This window comes from Lathamus discolor, chromosome 5 (genome assembly GCF_037157495.1).
Source record: "Lathamus discolor isolate bLatDis1 chromosome 5, bLatDis1.hap1, whole genome shotgun sequence".
NCBI classification, from domain to species: domain Eukaryota; kingdom Metazoa; phylum Chordata; class Aves; order Psittaciformes; family Psittacidae; genus Lathamus; species Lathamus discolor.
This window is the reverse complement of record NC_088888.1, coordinates 76051049-76070549: the sequence shown is the minus strand read 5'-3', so window position 1 is coordinate 76070549 and position 19501 is coordinate 76051049. Positions and strand designations below refer to the sequence as shown.

At 37.7% G+C, this 19501-nt stretch overlaps 1 protein-coding gene across 1 annotated transcript in view; it reads right to left on the bottom strand.

The window, feature by feature from the left end:
* Positions 1-19501, bottom strand: part of ME1 (malic enzyme 1) — a 167117-nt gene that overhangs the window by 105537 nt on the left and 42079 nt on the right. Inside the window, exon 3 of the mRNA XM_065681358.1 lies at positions 13269-13418. Coding sequence (XP_065537430.1) covers positions 13269-13418 — 150 coding nt within the window. The remainder of the gene's footprint in view (positions 1-13268; positions 13419-19501) is intronic.

Genomic DNA, 19501 nt, shown 5'->3' with positions numbered 1-19501 from the left:
TAAATTTACAACATGCATGAATGCATGAGACAGACAAATTTTTAGGACTACGTCCAACACCAGTTTTTAACATGGGGAAAAAGCTGCAGGTCCAGCTGTATTTCAAACAGAGAAACCAAGAGGCACACATGATTATTTTTACGACTTGCGTTATCTGATGTTAACAAAGTTCCGACATACCAGTGCTCTGAAATTTGCCCTCAGAAAAAAAAAATGAGTACTAAAATTTTACCAGCAAAGCCCAGGAAATGTATATTATATGACCTAATAATGTGTATTGAATTATATGGAATTGAATATATTTAAGAATAAACTAGTGATTTTCTGACTCAATCAAAAATTACTAAAATCCTTTATTGTAAAATTTGAGAAAAAAGTTATCCTAGATGGAACCCCAAGGAAACATTTTAAGCATTAAACATCTGGAATGTATCTGGCCCACTGTCATAAAAACTAACCTCATCCATTAGAGGCAAATGGTCTTCTACTTTTCCTTCTTTTTATACAAATCCAGTCACGACCCCATGCAAAGTTTTTCATTTCATAAAGTCAGCATCAACATACCATTGCCTAAAAAACGCAGCATGAACAACCTGCGACTCAACATAAAGTGCAGCAAACCTGTGCATTAGTATGAGCTTATGATGAATCTACAGAACTCCAGAAGTTAAAACAAAAAATATCCTCTGCTATATGAAAGCTGCCATAATATCGTGAACTTCTCTGAAGACACTGCTGTGCCTTTGCAAGCTACATTAAAGCTTCATCTCAGCAACAGCAAGCTCTTCCCTTAGATGGAATACTCCATCAAAAAGCCCAAAACAGTAGTTAATTTCCTTATTCTAGTATATACTAAAACAAATTTCTGAGGTTTCCTAAATTCTCTTTTTCCTTAAGACTGAACAGAAATCCAAACCAAATGTAGCTGACTGCAGAATAAAGAGGCAAAAACAAGAACTGGCTTTTGACCGTCTTTGTGCCAAAGGTATAGGTTCTCATTCAGCTCAAACAGAAGCTTGCTTTCCTTTTGTTTATAAATATTTCTCAGGAAACGGTTCCCTGGAGTCCATCCCTTATTTCTGCCAATTGATATATGCCTTCCCTATCAATATCTGCTTCTGGCTAGAAATCCTTGCTTTTCTTACAAGAATCACTTGATTTGTTTATCTGCTTTCTTACTGTTTTATCTATTTGATCTATGCTCCCAGCAGCCTCTTGTACACTTACACTCAGCTGTTGCTGAAAAAATACCATTTTTCCTGCATGTAGTTTAATTATTTAACACTCATAAGCAGAATAAGGTGCTTAGACACAGCAGAACTGACTTGCAATGCCACCACTTAATTCAGAGGGCACTGGACAGGATGACAAATGCCCATCTAACCATTCTCCACCCAACTGCAAATTACACTATGTTAATGCTACTCTATGATTTGGTAAAGTTACTATGACCTGGTCTTTTTATGTTTGTTTGTTTTTCTTAATTATAATTCACACTGCTGAAACATCTTATTTAAGAGTGCACACAAGAAAACGGTGTATAAAGATAAAAAACCTTGCTAAAAATGATGAAAATGCCATGCAAGAAATAAAATTATTCATTCCTATTCATAGAATCATAGGATAGTTAGGGTTGGAAAAGACCTTAAGATCATCAAGTTCCAAGCCCCCTGCCATGGGCAGGGACACCTCACACTAGACCATTTTTCAGCTTTTGTCTCTTGCCTTTTTCAGAAGCTTCGTAACACTAGCAGCAGGAGAGTCTCAAAAGTAGCATGTAATAATCTCCTAGACTAAAAGCATCTAGCCATACATACAGAGAAACAAGATATATTAAAACACACACAATCATCCCATTGTTAACAGTCTTAAAGGCTAAAAATCTTTACGCCTCCTCTTCACTTTCAATTTTCCATTTTAAGATCTGATTATTTATCTATATAGAAAGCTTTTAGACAGACACAGAAAGCTATGTTAAAATATTCAAGCTACTGCAAAGTTAGAGTGAGTGCACTGGAGTTTGTCCTTTCTCTTCTGGACTTCACCAAACACAGTTGCAGGAATAACTGTGGGGTTTTCTAAAAGCTACTCTATCTTGTATTGGAAATGCAACAATGAGACGATGTTGGACTGCTGAGTAATGACAGTATTAGTGAACAGTGAAGCTGCTGAATATGTAAGCAGGGGATTTGGGTGGTGCCAAAGAACGTGCAACAAATGTACAGAAAATGAGAGCTGGAGAAATTCCAGTGTAAGCACACCCCTAAAGGAAAACATCATCTGGGTATGGGCTGGGATATATACAGAATGACCTAATGCAGTACTGTTATGTTACTAAGTCACTGGCGTCTCATCTAAAATACCCATGCTTCATTTTGCAGTACAGGAGACAGCAATGGGAATTACTGGGAACTTGGAAAAACCTCTCTACCTAGAAGGAAAGGCAGGTATAAAACAAAAAAAAAAAAAAACAACAAAAAACCCAAACCACCACAATAAATGCTTGTCAGTCACCTGTAACAGTAGTTGGCTACATGCTCATGTTGCCAACTCATACACCCCTGCTGCTGGTAAATATATGCAGTAATAACATTTTTTTTTCCTTTATATCACATTTATATTTGGAAGTACGCCCTTTCCCTTTCGCAGCATAGCCTTAGGAAGGGAGAAAGCAGCATGCCTTTTTTCTTAGTACTTCCCAAGCAATGAATTGCAAGTTTAAATAGCACACAGACGGGTAACAGTATAGCCTGTGACTGCACACCCTTCACATCTCCAAGCATTGCTAACAGCTAGAAAAATGTAGCAGGTCTTCTTCCGTTAAGTGCTCCTCTATATGTAAGTGCACCCTTCAAAGCAACCTGGGGAGTGTAACCTCCTCTAGGAGGGTTTCAGAATAGGCATTCTTATGAAAACCGAAGGACTGCTATCTAAAATGTAAACAACTCCTAATGCCCCAGCAACAGCAAGTTCAACATAAGCGTTTAGCCATTAGCACTAGTGTCTAGTACAGAAATACTCAGCAAAGAAGGCACAGCTGCTGCTTAAGCTGAATCAGCTGACTCCAGTTGTGCAATGAACACCACTTACTGACAAAAAGTTATTTCATTCTAACTACTTCAAAGCTTCCATGCAATTCCTGTCCCCCTCTTTCAGAGTCCTTTAGATGTCCCAGCGCATCATAAAATAAAATACGTCTTCTAAAAGAACCTATTATTGTCAGTCTAAAAGCACGCCTGACACTGAAGGTGTGTACAACAGCCTCAGTAAATAAGCTGTGGCTTCTCCTCTGTTCCTAACCTCTTTTCACCAAAACCTAGACCATTTATTCTCCACAGACAAAGTAGATTATAACTTTACAGTTTCTGGCTGTATTTGGCTGCACTGAAAGATTTACCTGATCTCCTGCAGCAAACCAGCTGCACTGCTCTAGAGAGAAGCCCAATAGTAAACTAGCATATATGTCATAGGCAGCGATGCGATGGCCAGATCCCTGAAGCAAAATATGGGACAATTGAAACTGATGGCAGAAATATATTTATTTTTACCAAGTATGATCCTAAAGATTAAAATGAACCTGTTCTTCCCCTGAAAGCCAGTCCAAACGATTAGGGTTTGAGACACTTTGGTGTGAAGCTGACATCAAGGTACTGGAGATCACTAACTGCAAAGAAGTTTGAGTCTCGAACACAAGAGATTCAGATCTTAAAACCAAAACTATCACATGCTTTATGCTGGAGCCACCAGAATCAGTTCTATTCCTCACTTTACTCTAAGCGCAGTCCTAGAGGATCTGACTTTACAAGAATCATCCACAAAGGCATTCACACTATTCAGACAGGAGAAGCTGAAAATTCAAGTTCCTGTTTCAAAGCCTGATCAGACACCAGAAAAATATCTTGGACCATCCTGCTTGTTCATACGGCACAAGCTTCCACTTGTCTGCATTGTTGTAAATGGGTGCAAGGATGGTGCAGAATTTCAGTCCAGTGGAATGGATGCAGTATGCAAACTACTGTCAACTGCACGTCACAATTTCAGGGCTGTTCAAAGCCCCCCAGTCCAGCTGGGAGGCAACTATAGCTATCATTTTGCACAAGAGGTGAAGAAGTGGCCTCACTCGTCCTTGAGGGCATGGGGGTGGCCGCACATCAGGGATCCCCAAGGTAGGGTTGGCTATTTCCAAAACTTCCCACACCCCATATCTGGAGCAGGTCACCCTGCAGCGCTTGACAAACTAGTGGGAGAAATCGGGTGAAAAACACATAAATGGTCCAGGGGCAGCGCAAACTCCTGAAGGGAATACCTGAAGGGGGCCTACAAGGATGCTGGACAGGGACTCTTCGTCAGGGACTGTAGTGATAGGACAAGAAGCAATGGGTTAAAGCTTCAACAGGGGAAGTTCATGTTATATACAAGGAAGAGGTTCTTTACTGTAAGGGTGGTGAGGCACTGGAATTGGTTGCCCATGGAAGTTGTGAATGCTCCACCCCTGGCAGTGTTCAAGATCAGGCTGGACAAAGCCTTCAGTGACAGGGTTTAGTGGGAGATCTCCCTGCCCAGGGCAGGGTGTTGGAACTAGGTGATCTTAAAGTCCTTTCCAACTCAAACCATGTTTCTACAAAGTAACATCCATCTGCAAACACTGAGTGGCATTTGACAGTCTGTCCTTGAAAAGGCGTTGAACTAAGGAAAGTCATGGTTCTCTTAATGAAGCAACTGACTCTTAAAAGGTTTGTTTTGGGGGACAGATGATGTTGACAGTTAAGGACCTGTATGAATCTGGCAGGTTTAAAGAGGCTGTTTCATGAGGGGAAAATTTTGGTAGATAAACATTACTTGAATAGAGTAGGACAGAGCCAAAGAGTTGACCTCTGCCGTGCTGTATTACCTGATACTTTAGTGTTGCTCACAAGTCTCTGGCCAAGTCGAGGTGTGAACACTAAGTAAAATCTCTGCCCTTAAAGGACATTTCATTAATGAGTGTACTACTTTAGGAAATCTGGAAGCCTGTAACCAGAAGGGCTGGCATAGAGTCAAAATCTCTCTAAAAATTCAGGAAAAAAGAAAGACATTGAAGAGTGACGTTGTTACATATATTGGTGCAAGTCCTAATTATTTATATGAAACTTGCAAAAAAAATAATCCCTATTTTTAAAAATGCAATCATATAATTTATTTGTTGAAAAGTATATAGCTTACCTTTTATGTGGTATTGGCATTAGAGAGAAAAGATTAGTCAGAGTAAAGACATTTAACTTGGGATCATGTACTTTCTGTCCAGTCCTCTACACGTAGATCCACAAGACGACTGTTTTAACACATCAAATGAGAAGGGTCTAATAAACACTGCATTAGTATGTCACTGAAACTGTACTTCCCATGTGGTGAAATGCATCAGGAAGAAATGTCTTTGTTTCTGGAGACTCTCTCACCAGGGATATGAGGAGATAATAATCATAAACTAAAATCCATAGAAGTAAGTTCCCATTGGCTGAGAGTGCAGAGACCCCTGAAGAGATAAATCTGAGTCCTCCAAATCCATGGAGGAGGGAGAACTTTCTGGTTTAACCTCAGAGAAAAAGATAATGGAAATGTGCAAAAAATAACAATACAAACTAAATGAGGACAGAAATCCCCTGGAAACATCCAGGACTGTGTGAAGAAAATGGACAAGGCAACAGACACAGGCATGGCCAGTAGTTTAATTTTTATGCTCTTGCACAGAAACCAAGAGTGTCTGTAGAAGAGCCCTGAGGCTTGCTAGTTGGCTTCCTCAGAAGACTGTGCTAAGAAGGGAAAGAAAAAAACCAAACACTGACGGCTGCCAAACATTTTGAGAGTCATGTTTGGAGTAGGGATGGCCTCATTTCCTCCTGCTCACAGCCCAGATGTACTCCCTCCAGAAAAAACAGCAATGCACCATCAAGAGGTACAAACTTAGGTCTGAGAGCCAAAAATTCCATGCTTGTGATGTGTTTTAGGACAAAGCTTTAATGACCATGATGAAAAGCCCCTGGAAGAGTACCTGCATAAAAAATCATGTGCACGGCTCATGAGAGTAGGAAGAGGCTAATAACATATAAAGCCCCAACTCAGACAAGACTAAATGAAAGAGTAACTCAAAGCATGACTTCTTCAGAAACCATCCTCTTCCACTAATGCTGTAGGTAATACCTACATGCAAGCATCGAGTACATACAAAAAAATAACACTGCATGTAGGAGACTACATTTCATAATGCTAGGTCAGGACTATGCAGTCTCAGTTCAGCACAGGCTAATCACTCACAATTTTATGCTAAGGCACATGTTTAATAAAAATAGAGTAACTGACCCTGTAACTAAACGGTGAAACCTATCACCAAAATATTGCCAAAAGCCATGAATTTAACACAGTTCAGGAAAAAAACAGATTACTATATACATATAATTTAAAGAATAACCTAATATTTTCAAAAATCAAGACATAACATTTTTCATTCAATTATTTCTTAATAATGAGAAAGTGGCTTAACAGTTACAGAGTTTTCCAAGACCAAAGTGAGGACATCTTCTATGCAAAATTCTCACACCTTCCACCTCCCCAGCATTACTGCCTGCTGACAGACCAAGTTGGACACATTCCAGCAGTGTGTTTCTAGAATACAGTCTAGAAGAAGAGAACAATTCAACATCTCATGCTGTGCAAATTCTCCTTTTCCAACTTTTCAGAACAGGGCACGTTATGCTAGGAGGATTCATCAGCCTTTCCTTCGAACCAAGGAAGCAACAAGTTTCAGCTTGATGAAGGGAACAGAGCAGATTGGAGTTATGCCAAAGAACAGAATTATTGGGTGTCATGAGATGTCATGGTGTTTGAACTAAATAGAAAGGCTATTAAAAACAAACAAACAAAAAAAAACTAAGACAAAAGCTGCCTGGAAAGTGTCAACCACTGTTACGTTCACAAGAGACAGAAGTGAAAATGACAAACACATATTTGAAAAGTGCTTGGTGAGGGGGTTCAACTGCCATGATCACCAAGCTTTTGAAGTCAGTTAAGAGAAAGATTGTCTAAAATTAGAAGGAATACTACAGCTATGCTAATTGTCAGTTGGAATAACTCATCTGAGCCAGATTGTTAGTGCACACAACCCACACCAGTATCTGTTGGAGAATGGAACTCCAACAGGCTATTTTCAAAGAAGCCTTTTGCTGTATTTTATGTCTTTATTACAACACATTCTCATTTCAGAGACTGCCCTAAGGATCAAGCCCTTACAAGAGACCATGTAAAAAAAAATCAAAATACTTTCTTTTTACGCTGCCAGATGACAATTCTGCATAGTTTTCAGAGAAAAACTGCTAGGAAAAATAACTCTGAAACTATTGCTCTGTAATATATTTTCATATAATTTGATGTTACACAATAATCAGTTTTATCTACATGAAGATAATAAGAAAATTATCCATAGTAACAATCAGATTAACACAGTCTGTACAAATATATATATATATATATGCTTTGCCTGGGAAAAAAACATCTAGATGTGCTAAAAAGAAATCTAAGGGGGCAGTTATACTGGTGAAGAAGACAGGTCAAATGAATCCAGGCCTTCTGGTCTCAATTAAGAAAATGCCACGTATCTCAGGGGGACACATTCAGAAAGATGCACCAGGAACTGAACTTTCCTGGTTCATGTGATCCAGGAGTACATGACAAGATTTTGGCCTCCTTTAAAGCAAATCTGGTTTCTGAAGAGACTTGGATGTCAGAGGCAGCCGATGAAAATAAGAAAAAGAAAAATCTAGACTCCAATGAAAGCCTCATTAGAAGCTACAGAAGAATTATGAAATGTACCACAGGATCAACTCTGTGATGGCAAACAGACTTCAACTTCTGCCGCCAAGGTCTTCATGTGTTCTGTCACAGGAATTAAACATCTCTCTATTCTCTAATTAATTTTCTTTATAAAAAAACCAATGCTATCTTGCTTCTCGCAATCTCAATATGTAAACATTATTATGGCAACAAAAAAAAGAACTCGCACTTGCAGCACTTACATCCAGTACAGTGCATCTGAACCACTGTAAATACAAATACCTACAATAGATGTAAATAAACACATTCCTTTCGAGGAATATGGAGAAAGGAACCTGTCTCAAATCTGTATCTCCCCAGTCATGCACTTCAATGGGGCAGCAATCTGGTATAATATCAGCATTTGTAAACTGAGCATTTAGCATGATAAACTGCCTTCTGAAAAGTTGCTACTAAAGACTGTTAATAACATTCCAAGTGCTCTCTAAAAACATTAACAGAGTTAAACCAAACAAAATTTTTAAATACTTGTGAAAAGTCAGTTCAAAAATGTAATCTTGCTTAGTCTCAGGGTAAATAAGAGACCTCTAGATATGCCAGTCATTTGTGAGGAAGGAAAACAAGAAAAAAGACAGAGTTGAAAGGCTTATTAAGAAAAACACTTCCATGAGAAAGTTTGCTGGACTGCTTATATACAGTTTAAAAGATCTGCTTACATACAGTTTAAGATCTGCTTATATACAGTTAAAAAAAAAAGGAAACAAATAGCTTCAAAGTTTAGGCTGACATACTTTGCCGGTTAAGAGATTACATCTGTATCTTCAATACGCAGCATCAGATTCAATATAGTTACTTCAAAAATCGTTCCTAGTCAGCTTGACAGAGTGTGACTGCATGGGGAAGTTATTTCAGAGGAACCCTGCCATGCCTGTGTGGCTGCAATTATTACCAGGGCTGGCTTCGTTCATATTCTGTTTGAAATGGCTTTTCCTTCTAGGAATGGAAACACATAAACAGTCACCTAACATTTTAACAACATCCAAAGTCTTTAGCAGAGCAATACTTGGCAATTTTTCCCCCCTCTCTCTGAATGCTGAGTTTACACAAGAACCTGAAACTCCTGGGTGTTCTCTATACAATATAAAAAGTTGATTTTGGATTCTTGGAGGAAATTTCCATTGAGCTTTCCCATATTTATTCTTCTTGGATGAAAGAACTGATATTTCAGAAATTCACTTATAGAAATAGATTGTTTCTTGGTAAGTCAGCAAAAGTTGTCATACGTATGGACATGCTTTGAGAAACTGAAGAATTTATTACTTTAGGAACATATTTTTAAATGATGGCTAGAAACCATACACCAAAAAGTGACCATCTAGTAGAGATTCTGAGATAATGCTCTTACAGATAGCATGATTACTGCCATAAAACCACAACTCCATTACACTTCCAGCGTAAGCCTTTAGAGCTTTTCTCTGTACAAGTCCAAATTCCTTTTCTGACTTACCCCCTGGAGAAGCCTCTTTCTTCCCTCATCTTCCTCAATGGCTGTGAGGAAGACTAGTGAGACTGGTATTGTAAATTATGTTTCTGGAACTACGTGGTGTAGGAAGGCGCATGTTACAGATATGTTATCAGATCTGTACTGCTTAATTCTAGAATAACATTCATGAAAACTGGTTCATTTTACGACGAATATTCAGCTTAAACATGCTGAATTTTTAAGCTGAGTGGCAAGTAAACGCAATCTTGAGTTGAGTTTGAATTTTACAAACAAATGTCAATTACCCAGGCAAGCTTCAAACCAGTGAGTCAGATTACTTTGCAGCTGGCTCTCTTGAGAAATGTTTCTTAATCAGACACTCAGCTGGTCAGCCATGAATGTTTATTCTATAATTGCAAAATACTGCTTCAGGATGAAAAACATCTTGCCCGAGCCACAGCGTCCTTCTGTAACTGTAACCACATCATGTGAGCCCGAACAGTCTTCTCAAAAGATGTAACGGAGTTGCAGAAGATGATCTCATTTAACGATCCCATGAGACACCTATTTTGTAAGCCCTAAATTAATTTCCATTATTCCTTGCCTGAAGACACAACTTGTGAGCCAGGGGCTTGAAACTCACTTAACAACATAAATAAATCTAACAGAAAAAACAAACCCTTGCACATTTAAACCACATAGGAAGATATTGCCTTGCAGCTTCTAGTGTGATAAATATAAGCTGTAGCACTTGGGTGATTTTTAACTTATTTGCCTATGTAAACAAGTCTGTTTCTAATAAGATCTCTAAACTATGAAATATCAAATGTTTTCTGAGCTGTAAGAAGAAACAGTAAGAAAAATATTCTGAAATAAAAAACATTCTGAAAGAAAAAAATTCACTTATCAGTAAAGACAGCATTTAGATATGAGTCAGCATAAAACAGATACACACAGTTCTTACTGATGAACAATTACAATTCTCCCTCATGAACTGTAACTGAAAAAAATCAATTAATAAAAACCATGAGAATGTATAGACTGAACAAGAGTTTATACCTTTTACTCCTCCTTCTGTATGTTAAATTCTCTGAGTACAGTTCACAGAGGATGCTGCTCATGAGGGATGCTAGTATATAATGCTTAATACTAAATGAGTCAATCTAGAATATAATTTCAAACCAAATGAAATTGATTGGTTTGCACAGTTGATTTTGGAGTAATTTAGGAAAAAACAGATCTCTGTAACAGAGCACAGTGGAAGATCACAAAGGAGGGGTATTTACGAAGCAGCAAAGTGTCTGTCAAAAGGAAAATTCTTTTCAGTCCTTTCCTCCAACACCTCTGATAAACACTGGCATCAGCTGGGTGGTGGGCAAAAATGAGAGCAGGTAGTGAGATAACATGAACATAACAGTTGGGAATTTTACAGGGAAGAATAAGCATCTGACTTGGCAGATGACATTTTGCTCATAAGTAAAAAAATATATATGAGATCCTCATTAGACAGAAGACTGTACAAGTTTTTCAACCACATTTACTTCAATGAGTCATTAAAAGCATGTATTTGAAAGTAGTGAGGCAATTCAGCATGACTAGAAATAAAACCAGACTTCTATAAATATCTTGTACATCTCTCCAGACAGTCACGCATAGAAAGCACGGAAGCAGAAGACAGATGAATATAGCCAAGGGTGACTTCAGTAGCTCAAGAATACAACTGAATACCAAGAGACGTATCAGTTAAAACATGATTTAATATTGTTTAAAATGTCATTCATTAATTAGCAGCACAACTGCAGTGAAAAACACAGTATTAAATACTAAATTATGGGATGTCCTATAAAGCTATGTCATTTTTAAGTTAAATGATAAAGGACAGAAATCATCTCAGTAGTATAATCTGCCTTGAATTTGCTCATTTTCTATAAGGAAATGAACACTTTTGGGGGAGCAAAAAATCAGTCTTCATTCCAATATTGGTAAATAAAATCATACTTTCAAGAACATACAAATATAAAGATGCTCAATGAGCACTTGGATCATCACTGTCACTGCTCAGAATAGCTAAATATTTCATCAGAATTTCACTACCCGTGTGCCAGAATAACAAGGTTTTTAAAGTAGAACAAAGGAAAATCCACAGGGAACGTGCACTGTTATATGCACTGGTAGTTTTATTTTGCAGTCCTTTGCTGACTTGAGAGAGTTCAGCTTGCTATCCCAAAGTCTGCACAATGTATGCATTACTGCTATTATGCCTTGCTTTTGAAAGCTTTTTATATCATATTTTAAAGGAAAATAAAATGTAAGCTTGTGATGACATATATTAATGATTCAAACAAATTCACAAAGTTTTAAAGTCTACTCAATTGTCATTACAGGAGAGGATAAAGAGTGGCTTAGTTGCATAAGAGAATTCAGAATTCCTTGTTTCCCAATATATATGCTAACTGGATGCTATAGTGTAATTTGTTTCAAGTTAACTATATACATAAATTCATTAGTGACAGAGCTGTGCAAACTAGCATTTTAGTCTTAATAGCTAGAGGAGAAAAATTAAGGCATTTTTCTAAAGTCCTCTGCAGATAAAAATTCCACCAAATAATAATAAAAGAAAAAACAAGACAAAAAGTTGAAGTGCTCCCTTTCCCTCTCCCTAACTCACCAATCAGTTTTTCCCCATGTCTAGAGTGTGCTAAGGATCAGACTGAAGAATGAGGATCAGGAGGGAGCTGGTGAATTGTTTCAGTTGCCTGTGTCTCAACAGTTGAAGACTTGACAGCTGAACTGTTGCCTAATTTAACAGGGTTTTTTTTTCCACAGGTCTGGGGGGAAAGTGAGAAGTACATGCATGTGCAGAGGTAGTCCTTGTGCAATACCTTATACAGCACTGGATATCAAAAACAAGGAGCAATGAGACCAGCTTAGGCAAAGACTTAATTTCCATTTTAGCACTTCCTTCAAGGGCAGTAAAATTACTGTGGTGTTCAATACTGAGGGAGGTGAGGGGCGGGGGGGGTAGGAGATGAATTCTCTTGCTAGGAGAGGCACCTGTAAGCCAGATTGTTAAACAGGTTTAAGTAAGAATTCTTGAGGTCTTTTTGAACTTTTTAATGTGCACAGAAGTGGGAATTCTTGTTTTCTGCAGTTGGCCAGACGGTCCTGACTCATTCTGTCAGTCACAAGGCCAAAATGATTTTTACATTAACAACAACAAAACCTTGAAGCCATAAGTGTTCTCCCTCAAATACCTCCTGCTGAAGATTTGTGAGCAGTCATTTGTTTCCTTTCATCTTGCTAGCTTCTTATTTTCCATCAATGCCTTGACTGTAAAAACCCATTTCTGTTAACAGAGCTATGCACATACACAGCCCATTTATCTCTTCTTTTGCCAAAAAACCATACAGAAGGCTCCAAAGCCTTGTTCCACTTTGCACTTGAGGGCACTGGTACACACAAGGTTCTCTAACTGTAACCATCATAAATCTCATACTCTGTGAGCTGATGTTCAAAGGTGCAGAGCGAAACAGAAACACATATCCTTCTTTCATAGTACTTCCTCATTACTCTATAAATACAGATATTGCATACAGAATAAAAGAATTCCAGTAACCAACCTATGAAACAATAAATTTCTAAGCAATGAGAGGGACACTTTGATGATACTGATTATTTTTAAGATGTCTGCAAGTAAATTATTCTAAGAATAAAGATCCATTCTTCTCTAGTCTTGTAACATGCAACTAGGATTCCAAAAACATTAACAAGATTAAAAATGTACCCATGTTTTAATGCAATTAAAACAACTATTTGACCTCTTAATGCAATACAAATTATTATTTAATGGACACCAAAAGTGTAATTTGAATTATCATTGCAGTTTTGGCTTACATTCAGCTATGTTAGAAAACCCTTACAGAAATCTGCCAAGTGGAAAATAAGATACAATTACTTTTATTTGAAGTATACACTTACTTACCTTGGCCTTCGAAATGCTAAACCATATTGCTGGCAAGCCAGTCCAACGGTGGGAGTATAAACAATAGGCATGAACCGTTCAATATCAGAAGTCAGCACTTTATAGAAAAGCTTTTCATTTCGATCCTGAAGACTCATTAGTAGAATGTATCTGTGGAGAATTATATATAATTAGACAGACATCAAGTGAACATATAAACTTCAAAATACAAAGGTGTTTAGATAATCAACTGAAGCTATGTTTGTTCTATAACGGCTTCTTTCTTGTTAAAAGTATTTGAACTCTTCCTTGTCTTACCACCACAAAATGGTTCAGACAGAAAAGTAACAAACTGGTTGAGACAGAGAGAAGCTGAAAACATCATAAAGTTGACAAACACTACATATCGAGGAAGATAATCCCTCGGAGGTATAAAACATTATGCTGCAATTGAGCATTTGGCCTGTCAGAACCTAATCCGTTCAGATCAGTTGTTCCACTTGAAATAAGACCACCGCTAAGTAAAACTTCAACAAGCTTACTCTCTTGCCCCCCAAAATGAAACTAAAAATGTTAGCTTTTGCTGCTCTTGCCTTGACAGAAATTTCTCTTAAATCCAGACTAATACCTCAAATAAATACCTCAAATACCTACCTGAGTACTGCAGACAAAGCTTTTAAAAACAAAGCATACACATATGGCCTTTCATCCCTGAAGTCTATGTTAGTAATGAAATCTGCAATGTTTTATCTCCTAATGGAAATCAAGTTTTGATGGCATTTGAAGAATTTCTATATTTACAAAGAAAACCAATGAGGGAAAAGAAAATAATCAGAGAAACAAGAGTGAAAAGAGTTAATGCTTAGCTTGATCTACTTTTGACTACCATCACTTTAATCTTGAATAAATACACTACTGCTCCAACATCCCAACCAGGAAGCCATATTTCAATGCTGAGCATGGTGGATGATACAAATCTATGGGTGACTTCAGGTTACATTAGTTCACACAGGTATGACCCCAGTTACTTTGGGAACATTTAATATTCAGCAATTTGATGAGCCTAAAGCTCACCTCTCTATTCACTAGTTTTAGTACGGTTAAGTATTACTTAACAAATTAAGTAGTTTTCTATATTAAAAAGCTTCCATAAAAACTTCAACTTAATTTACACATACAATTTACATATGTTGTTTTGGGGGGCTGATTTTGTTGGTGGGTTGTGGGTTGTTTTTTTTTCATTTACAATGATTTACTACTGCACTCCAAAAGGTTGATATTCCTATTATTTTACTACACAAGTGTTGAGGAAATGTATACAACACATTCATTCCAAAAGCCTGGAGGTTTGTGTGCTTAAATAGTACTTGCATGAACTTTCATTCAGCACGCTTACGCATTATATGCACCAATAAAATCTAATTAATGCTTTGGGAAGACAGAAATATACTTAGGTAAATGTCTAACAATGAACAGCTTAGTAAATCTGCATTTGTTTTCTTCAGACTTAGCTTGTTTATTCCTGTATAAGGGAAGCATTTCTATCACGATCTGCTATATAAACCTTTAGCAATCGCTATAAGCAAAGCTAATAGTCCATTTAGCTGTACTGTAATGAAGTGACAGAAGTGAGGCATAATGGTGTCCCTCTGTTTGTGTCACCAAGGGTACTTTAGACCCTAAACGGATAAAGATCTAGAAAGCAAAGAATTGAAGATGTACTCTGAATACCATCACCATAAGATATCCCGACCTACCTTCCATCATACACATTAGTTTTGACTGTTCTCCAAGGTTAAATTATATCCTGCAGTCGTAGTTTTCAGCTACAAATATATTCATACATACAAATTTTTGTTTCCTCTTATTGCATTTCCCCACTAACCTTTCATTTTCCTAGTATTTCATTACGATATAGCACATCTTTCAATGTCCTTGAACTCTTGGAGCATTTTAATCATAATCATAGATCATAGAATGGTTTGGATCGGAAGGGGCCTTTAAGATCATCTAGTTGCAACCCCTTGCCACAAGACAGGGACCCCTTCCATTAGACCAAGTTGCTTAAAGCCCCGTCCAACCTGGCCTTGAACACTGCCAGGGGATGAGGCAGGCACAGCTTCTTTTACAGAAGTAATTAAAAGTTTGGCAAAAAGCAACCTCAAGGGCTTCAAACCAAAAAGCTATTTGGCAAAATTCTCCATTTTGGTTTTACTGTCGTATAGCATTAAATAGAGGGGTTATTTTCTTATCTGCATTTATCATACCACTTCTACATTTAGAATATGCTAAAGAAAATGCAACAATAATAACTGCATACTACAACTATTACATACTTGGCCATACCCAAATCAGCATAAAAAATAATATTAGAAAGTGAAACACATTTCTAGAAAAGAACACTTTTGATCAGAAGGCTACTTTTCAGTGGCAGGTATAAAATACCACTTCTTTCTTGGCACAGTAACTTGCTCAGGGGTACCGACTTTCTCAAAAATTCTTTCGTAAGGGGAAAACCCAAAATGCTTCACACTCAATGTGGTGTTGGTTATAATGCATTAAACAAGTATGTGTCTTTTAGCAACATCCAAGTAATTTACACAACTAAAAGCATGAAGTGGTTTTCAGCAATGTGTTAAAAAAAAAAAAAAAAAGATATTTTTAAAACAAAGTATTTAATGGAATCTTTTACTGAACCCCACATTTAATTGAAAACATAGTGAAAACAAGCAATAAACACTGAGAACAATAATTTCTGCTATAAAAAGGGAGAAGAATATTATCTGTCCTCAGACAAGGAGTCTTGAACGAAATTACAGGGAATAGCTTCAGAGGACAAAAACCAAGGCCTGGCACGTAAGAGACAGGAGGCTGCCAAGCCTTCAAATTTCAGTATGTCACTTCTCCCCCTTGCCTTTACTTCACCTAAGAACTTTTCTTGTTAGTCTGCTATTACAAAGAGAATGAAATACAGTAGCAACAAAAGGATATAAAACAAATGTTATCAAAATCCAGAAGAAAACTGATATAACTGTTAGAAAATTACTGGTAATTCCTCAGGATAACTGGCTGTACTATCACAGGCATGCATTTTACAAGACAAAATGGAATAGTAAAAAAAAAAAAAAAAAAACCAAACAAAAAACAACAACAAAAAAAAAAACCAAAAAACCTAAAGGTTTGTTTGCTCTTATCTTGCAAAACATGAGAGCAAATGAAGTGGGAGGAAATGCTATTGTTTTTAACCTATAATAATTAACCTAATTTTTAACCTAAAATAATTAAGCTCCATTACTTTGCATCATCACTATACAGAAATGTTATTAAAGACAGAAAAATTCAAGAAAAACTAAAATAATAGCATTCTCAGGAAAAGTGACTTGATTGCACCTCTCCTAATGCTCACACATCCAGTGTAACATTTTATCAGTGTGACTCTTTGAAGAAATAAAAGCCTAGGCAGAAGATTTGGCTGTGTGAGGGGTAACAATTTCAGTGTCATCTAGTTCCAATCCCCCTGCCATGGGCAGGGACATCTCACACTAAACCATGTCACCCAAGGCTCTGTCCAACCTGGCCTTGAACACTGCCAGGGATGCAGCATTCACAACTTCCTTGGGCAACCCATTCCAGTGCCTCATCGCCCTTACAGTAAAAAACTTCCCAAATATCCAATCTAAACTTCCCTGTTGAAGTTTTAACCCATTACCCCTTGTCCTATCACTACGGTCCCTGATGAAGAGCCCCTCCCCAGCATCCCTATAGGCCCCCTTCAGATACTGGAAGGCTGCTAGGAGGTCTCCATGCAGCCTTTTCTTCTCCAGGCTGAACAGCCCCAACTTCCTCAGCCTGTCTTCATACGGGAGGTGCTCCAGTCCACTGATCATCCTCGTGGCCCTCCTCTGGACTTGTTCCAACAGTTCCGTGTCCTTTTTATGCTGAGGACACCAGAACTGCACACAATACTCCAGGTGAGGTCTCACAAGAGCAGAGTAGAGGGGCAGGATCACCTTCAACCTGCTGGTCACCCCCCTTTTGATGCAGCCTAGGATATGGCTGGCTTTCTGGTCTGCGAGTGTACACTGAAGCCGGCTCTTGTTAAGTTTCTCATTGACCAAAATCAACATAGAGTAATAAGAAAGACAACTCGGAACATACGGGGGAAAGCAAAACAGAAGAAAAAAGACGATATTCAATTACTTGCAGAATCCATTGCAGCTTTTCCAAATTAAGTTAGAGGAACAGAATTATTTCCTGTTATTGGCTTGCTTTTTGCCAAACATACCAGGCAATGTATTTGCTGCTGTTTCACATTCATTTTGTGTGTGAAGTCTTGGTATTTCAGAGTACAGTAATTCCATGCTGCAAGTCAGCAAAAGACTTTGAGCTGTGCCAAAACATGTCATGCCATGGTACTATCAGCTTAGCTTTATGAATTTACAAACACCCTCTTGCCAGTCAAAACCAGGGCAAGCTACAATTCTTCTAGTGTCAGATGCTGCAATACACACCATTAATGTTTCATCAGACGATACCTTTCTGTCTGATGTACTTAACAGCTTCCACCTCTGCAGTATATGCTTGTGCTTAATCTTTTGTATTTGGACATAAAACACACAGCTATACACCTACTATCAAACCTGTGCTCTAGGACAAAAACAACAGTTTCCCTTTATCTCTTTTCAATCACTGTTCCTATGGAAGCAAAGACTATGCCAGATGCATACTGGAAGAAATGTGGGTTTTTTTCTCGAATTAGTAGACTTACATTCAGTAGAAAGCAACAGCTGCAAGCTCTTACACAAGCCTGTCCTTGAGCACCTGCCAGTAAAGGGAGCACTTTATACAGTCAATGTTTTCTAGCATTCTCCATCAGTGAAGGTATTCAAGGAGTAACTGCAGCAGGATCAGTCACTCTTCCCTTTAAAACACTATGCTACGAGTATAAGTAGAGGAGACCAGAGTTTGCTTATTGCCTTGAAGGACTGAGCTCCCACACATGGTAATGCATGTGTTCTCAGGGCAGGGTTTCTACTGACATACTCCAATGCAAGTCAAGGGTCTGACAATCTCAAACACAGCTGCAAAATCACATTTTGCATGCACAAGTTTTGGCAAGGCCATCACACAAGCGGTTTTTATCTCTGCAAAGGAGCCCAAGATGTCATCATTGACAGTCTTCAAAGGAAATATCTTGTGCATGCAAATGTTACCAAGCCTTTCCATCAGTGGCCTTCAATGTAAACCTACACATGTAACTCAAAAACATTTTATTTTGCTAAAAACTGGACAAAATAACACAGCAATATACTGCCCTACTGACATAAGAGGAAAATATATCTTTACCAAAGCACAGCATAATCTGAGTATTCAATCTAGGCCTGCTGAGTGTTCACACAAAATATACATATGATTTCTTATAGAAACAATTTCATATGGGGGGAAAGGAGGTGTGGATTTATATAATTTTAAGTGCTTATGGGCCAACCTGATATAATTTACCCAAATTTGCATTATTCCAAGATTACATCTGAAAGCTTATTTCTTAATTGTTATGAACCTGTGTTATGAAATGATAGCCTAGCTGACGTTGCAAGTGACCTCTGGAGATCACCTCATCCAATCCCTTGCTCAAAGCAGAGTCAACTAGAGCAGGCTGTCTAGGACCATGTTCAATCAGGTTTTTAATATCTCCAAGGATGGAGACTCCAGCCCAGTTTATCCAGAATTATAAATGGAGTCACACTGTTTATTCATACAAAATGGGAAGGAGAAGATACAAATACTTGGACTAAAAATTTTGGTCGAGAAAATACCAATGCCACAAGCCACAGAATAAGACTGGGAAATAAGCACAGCTTTTAGGTATTTTATGATTTCAATTATTGAATTCTTAATTTAAATATTTCACTCATATTAGTGAGAAAAAAAGTTATTTCCATGAACAAAAGGCTGACTAGTTTTCTCACCTTAAGTATATCACTAAAACTCTATTATCAAAAATATTGTACTATGCAAAGCTGCACAGTACAATATAACTTTCATACTAAAAAAGGCATTGCACGACAAACTGGCTTTATGCTATAAAATGGTGTGCTATGTTCTAATGCTTAAGGCACATGGATGCAATATCATAATGTTTGCACTTCTATTTTAGAAATGTCTGGTCACAGGAGCAGGAAACAAATGTCTTTCTTACCCAACTATTAATCTGGAAAAGAGAAAATGCAATAGAAGACTCAGGTGGAAAATAA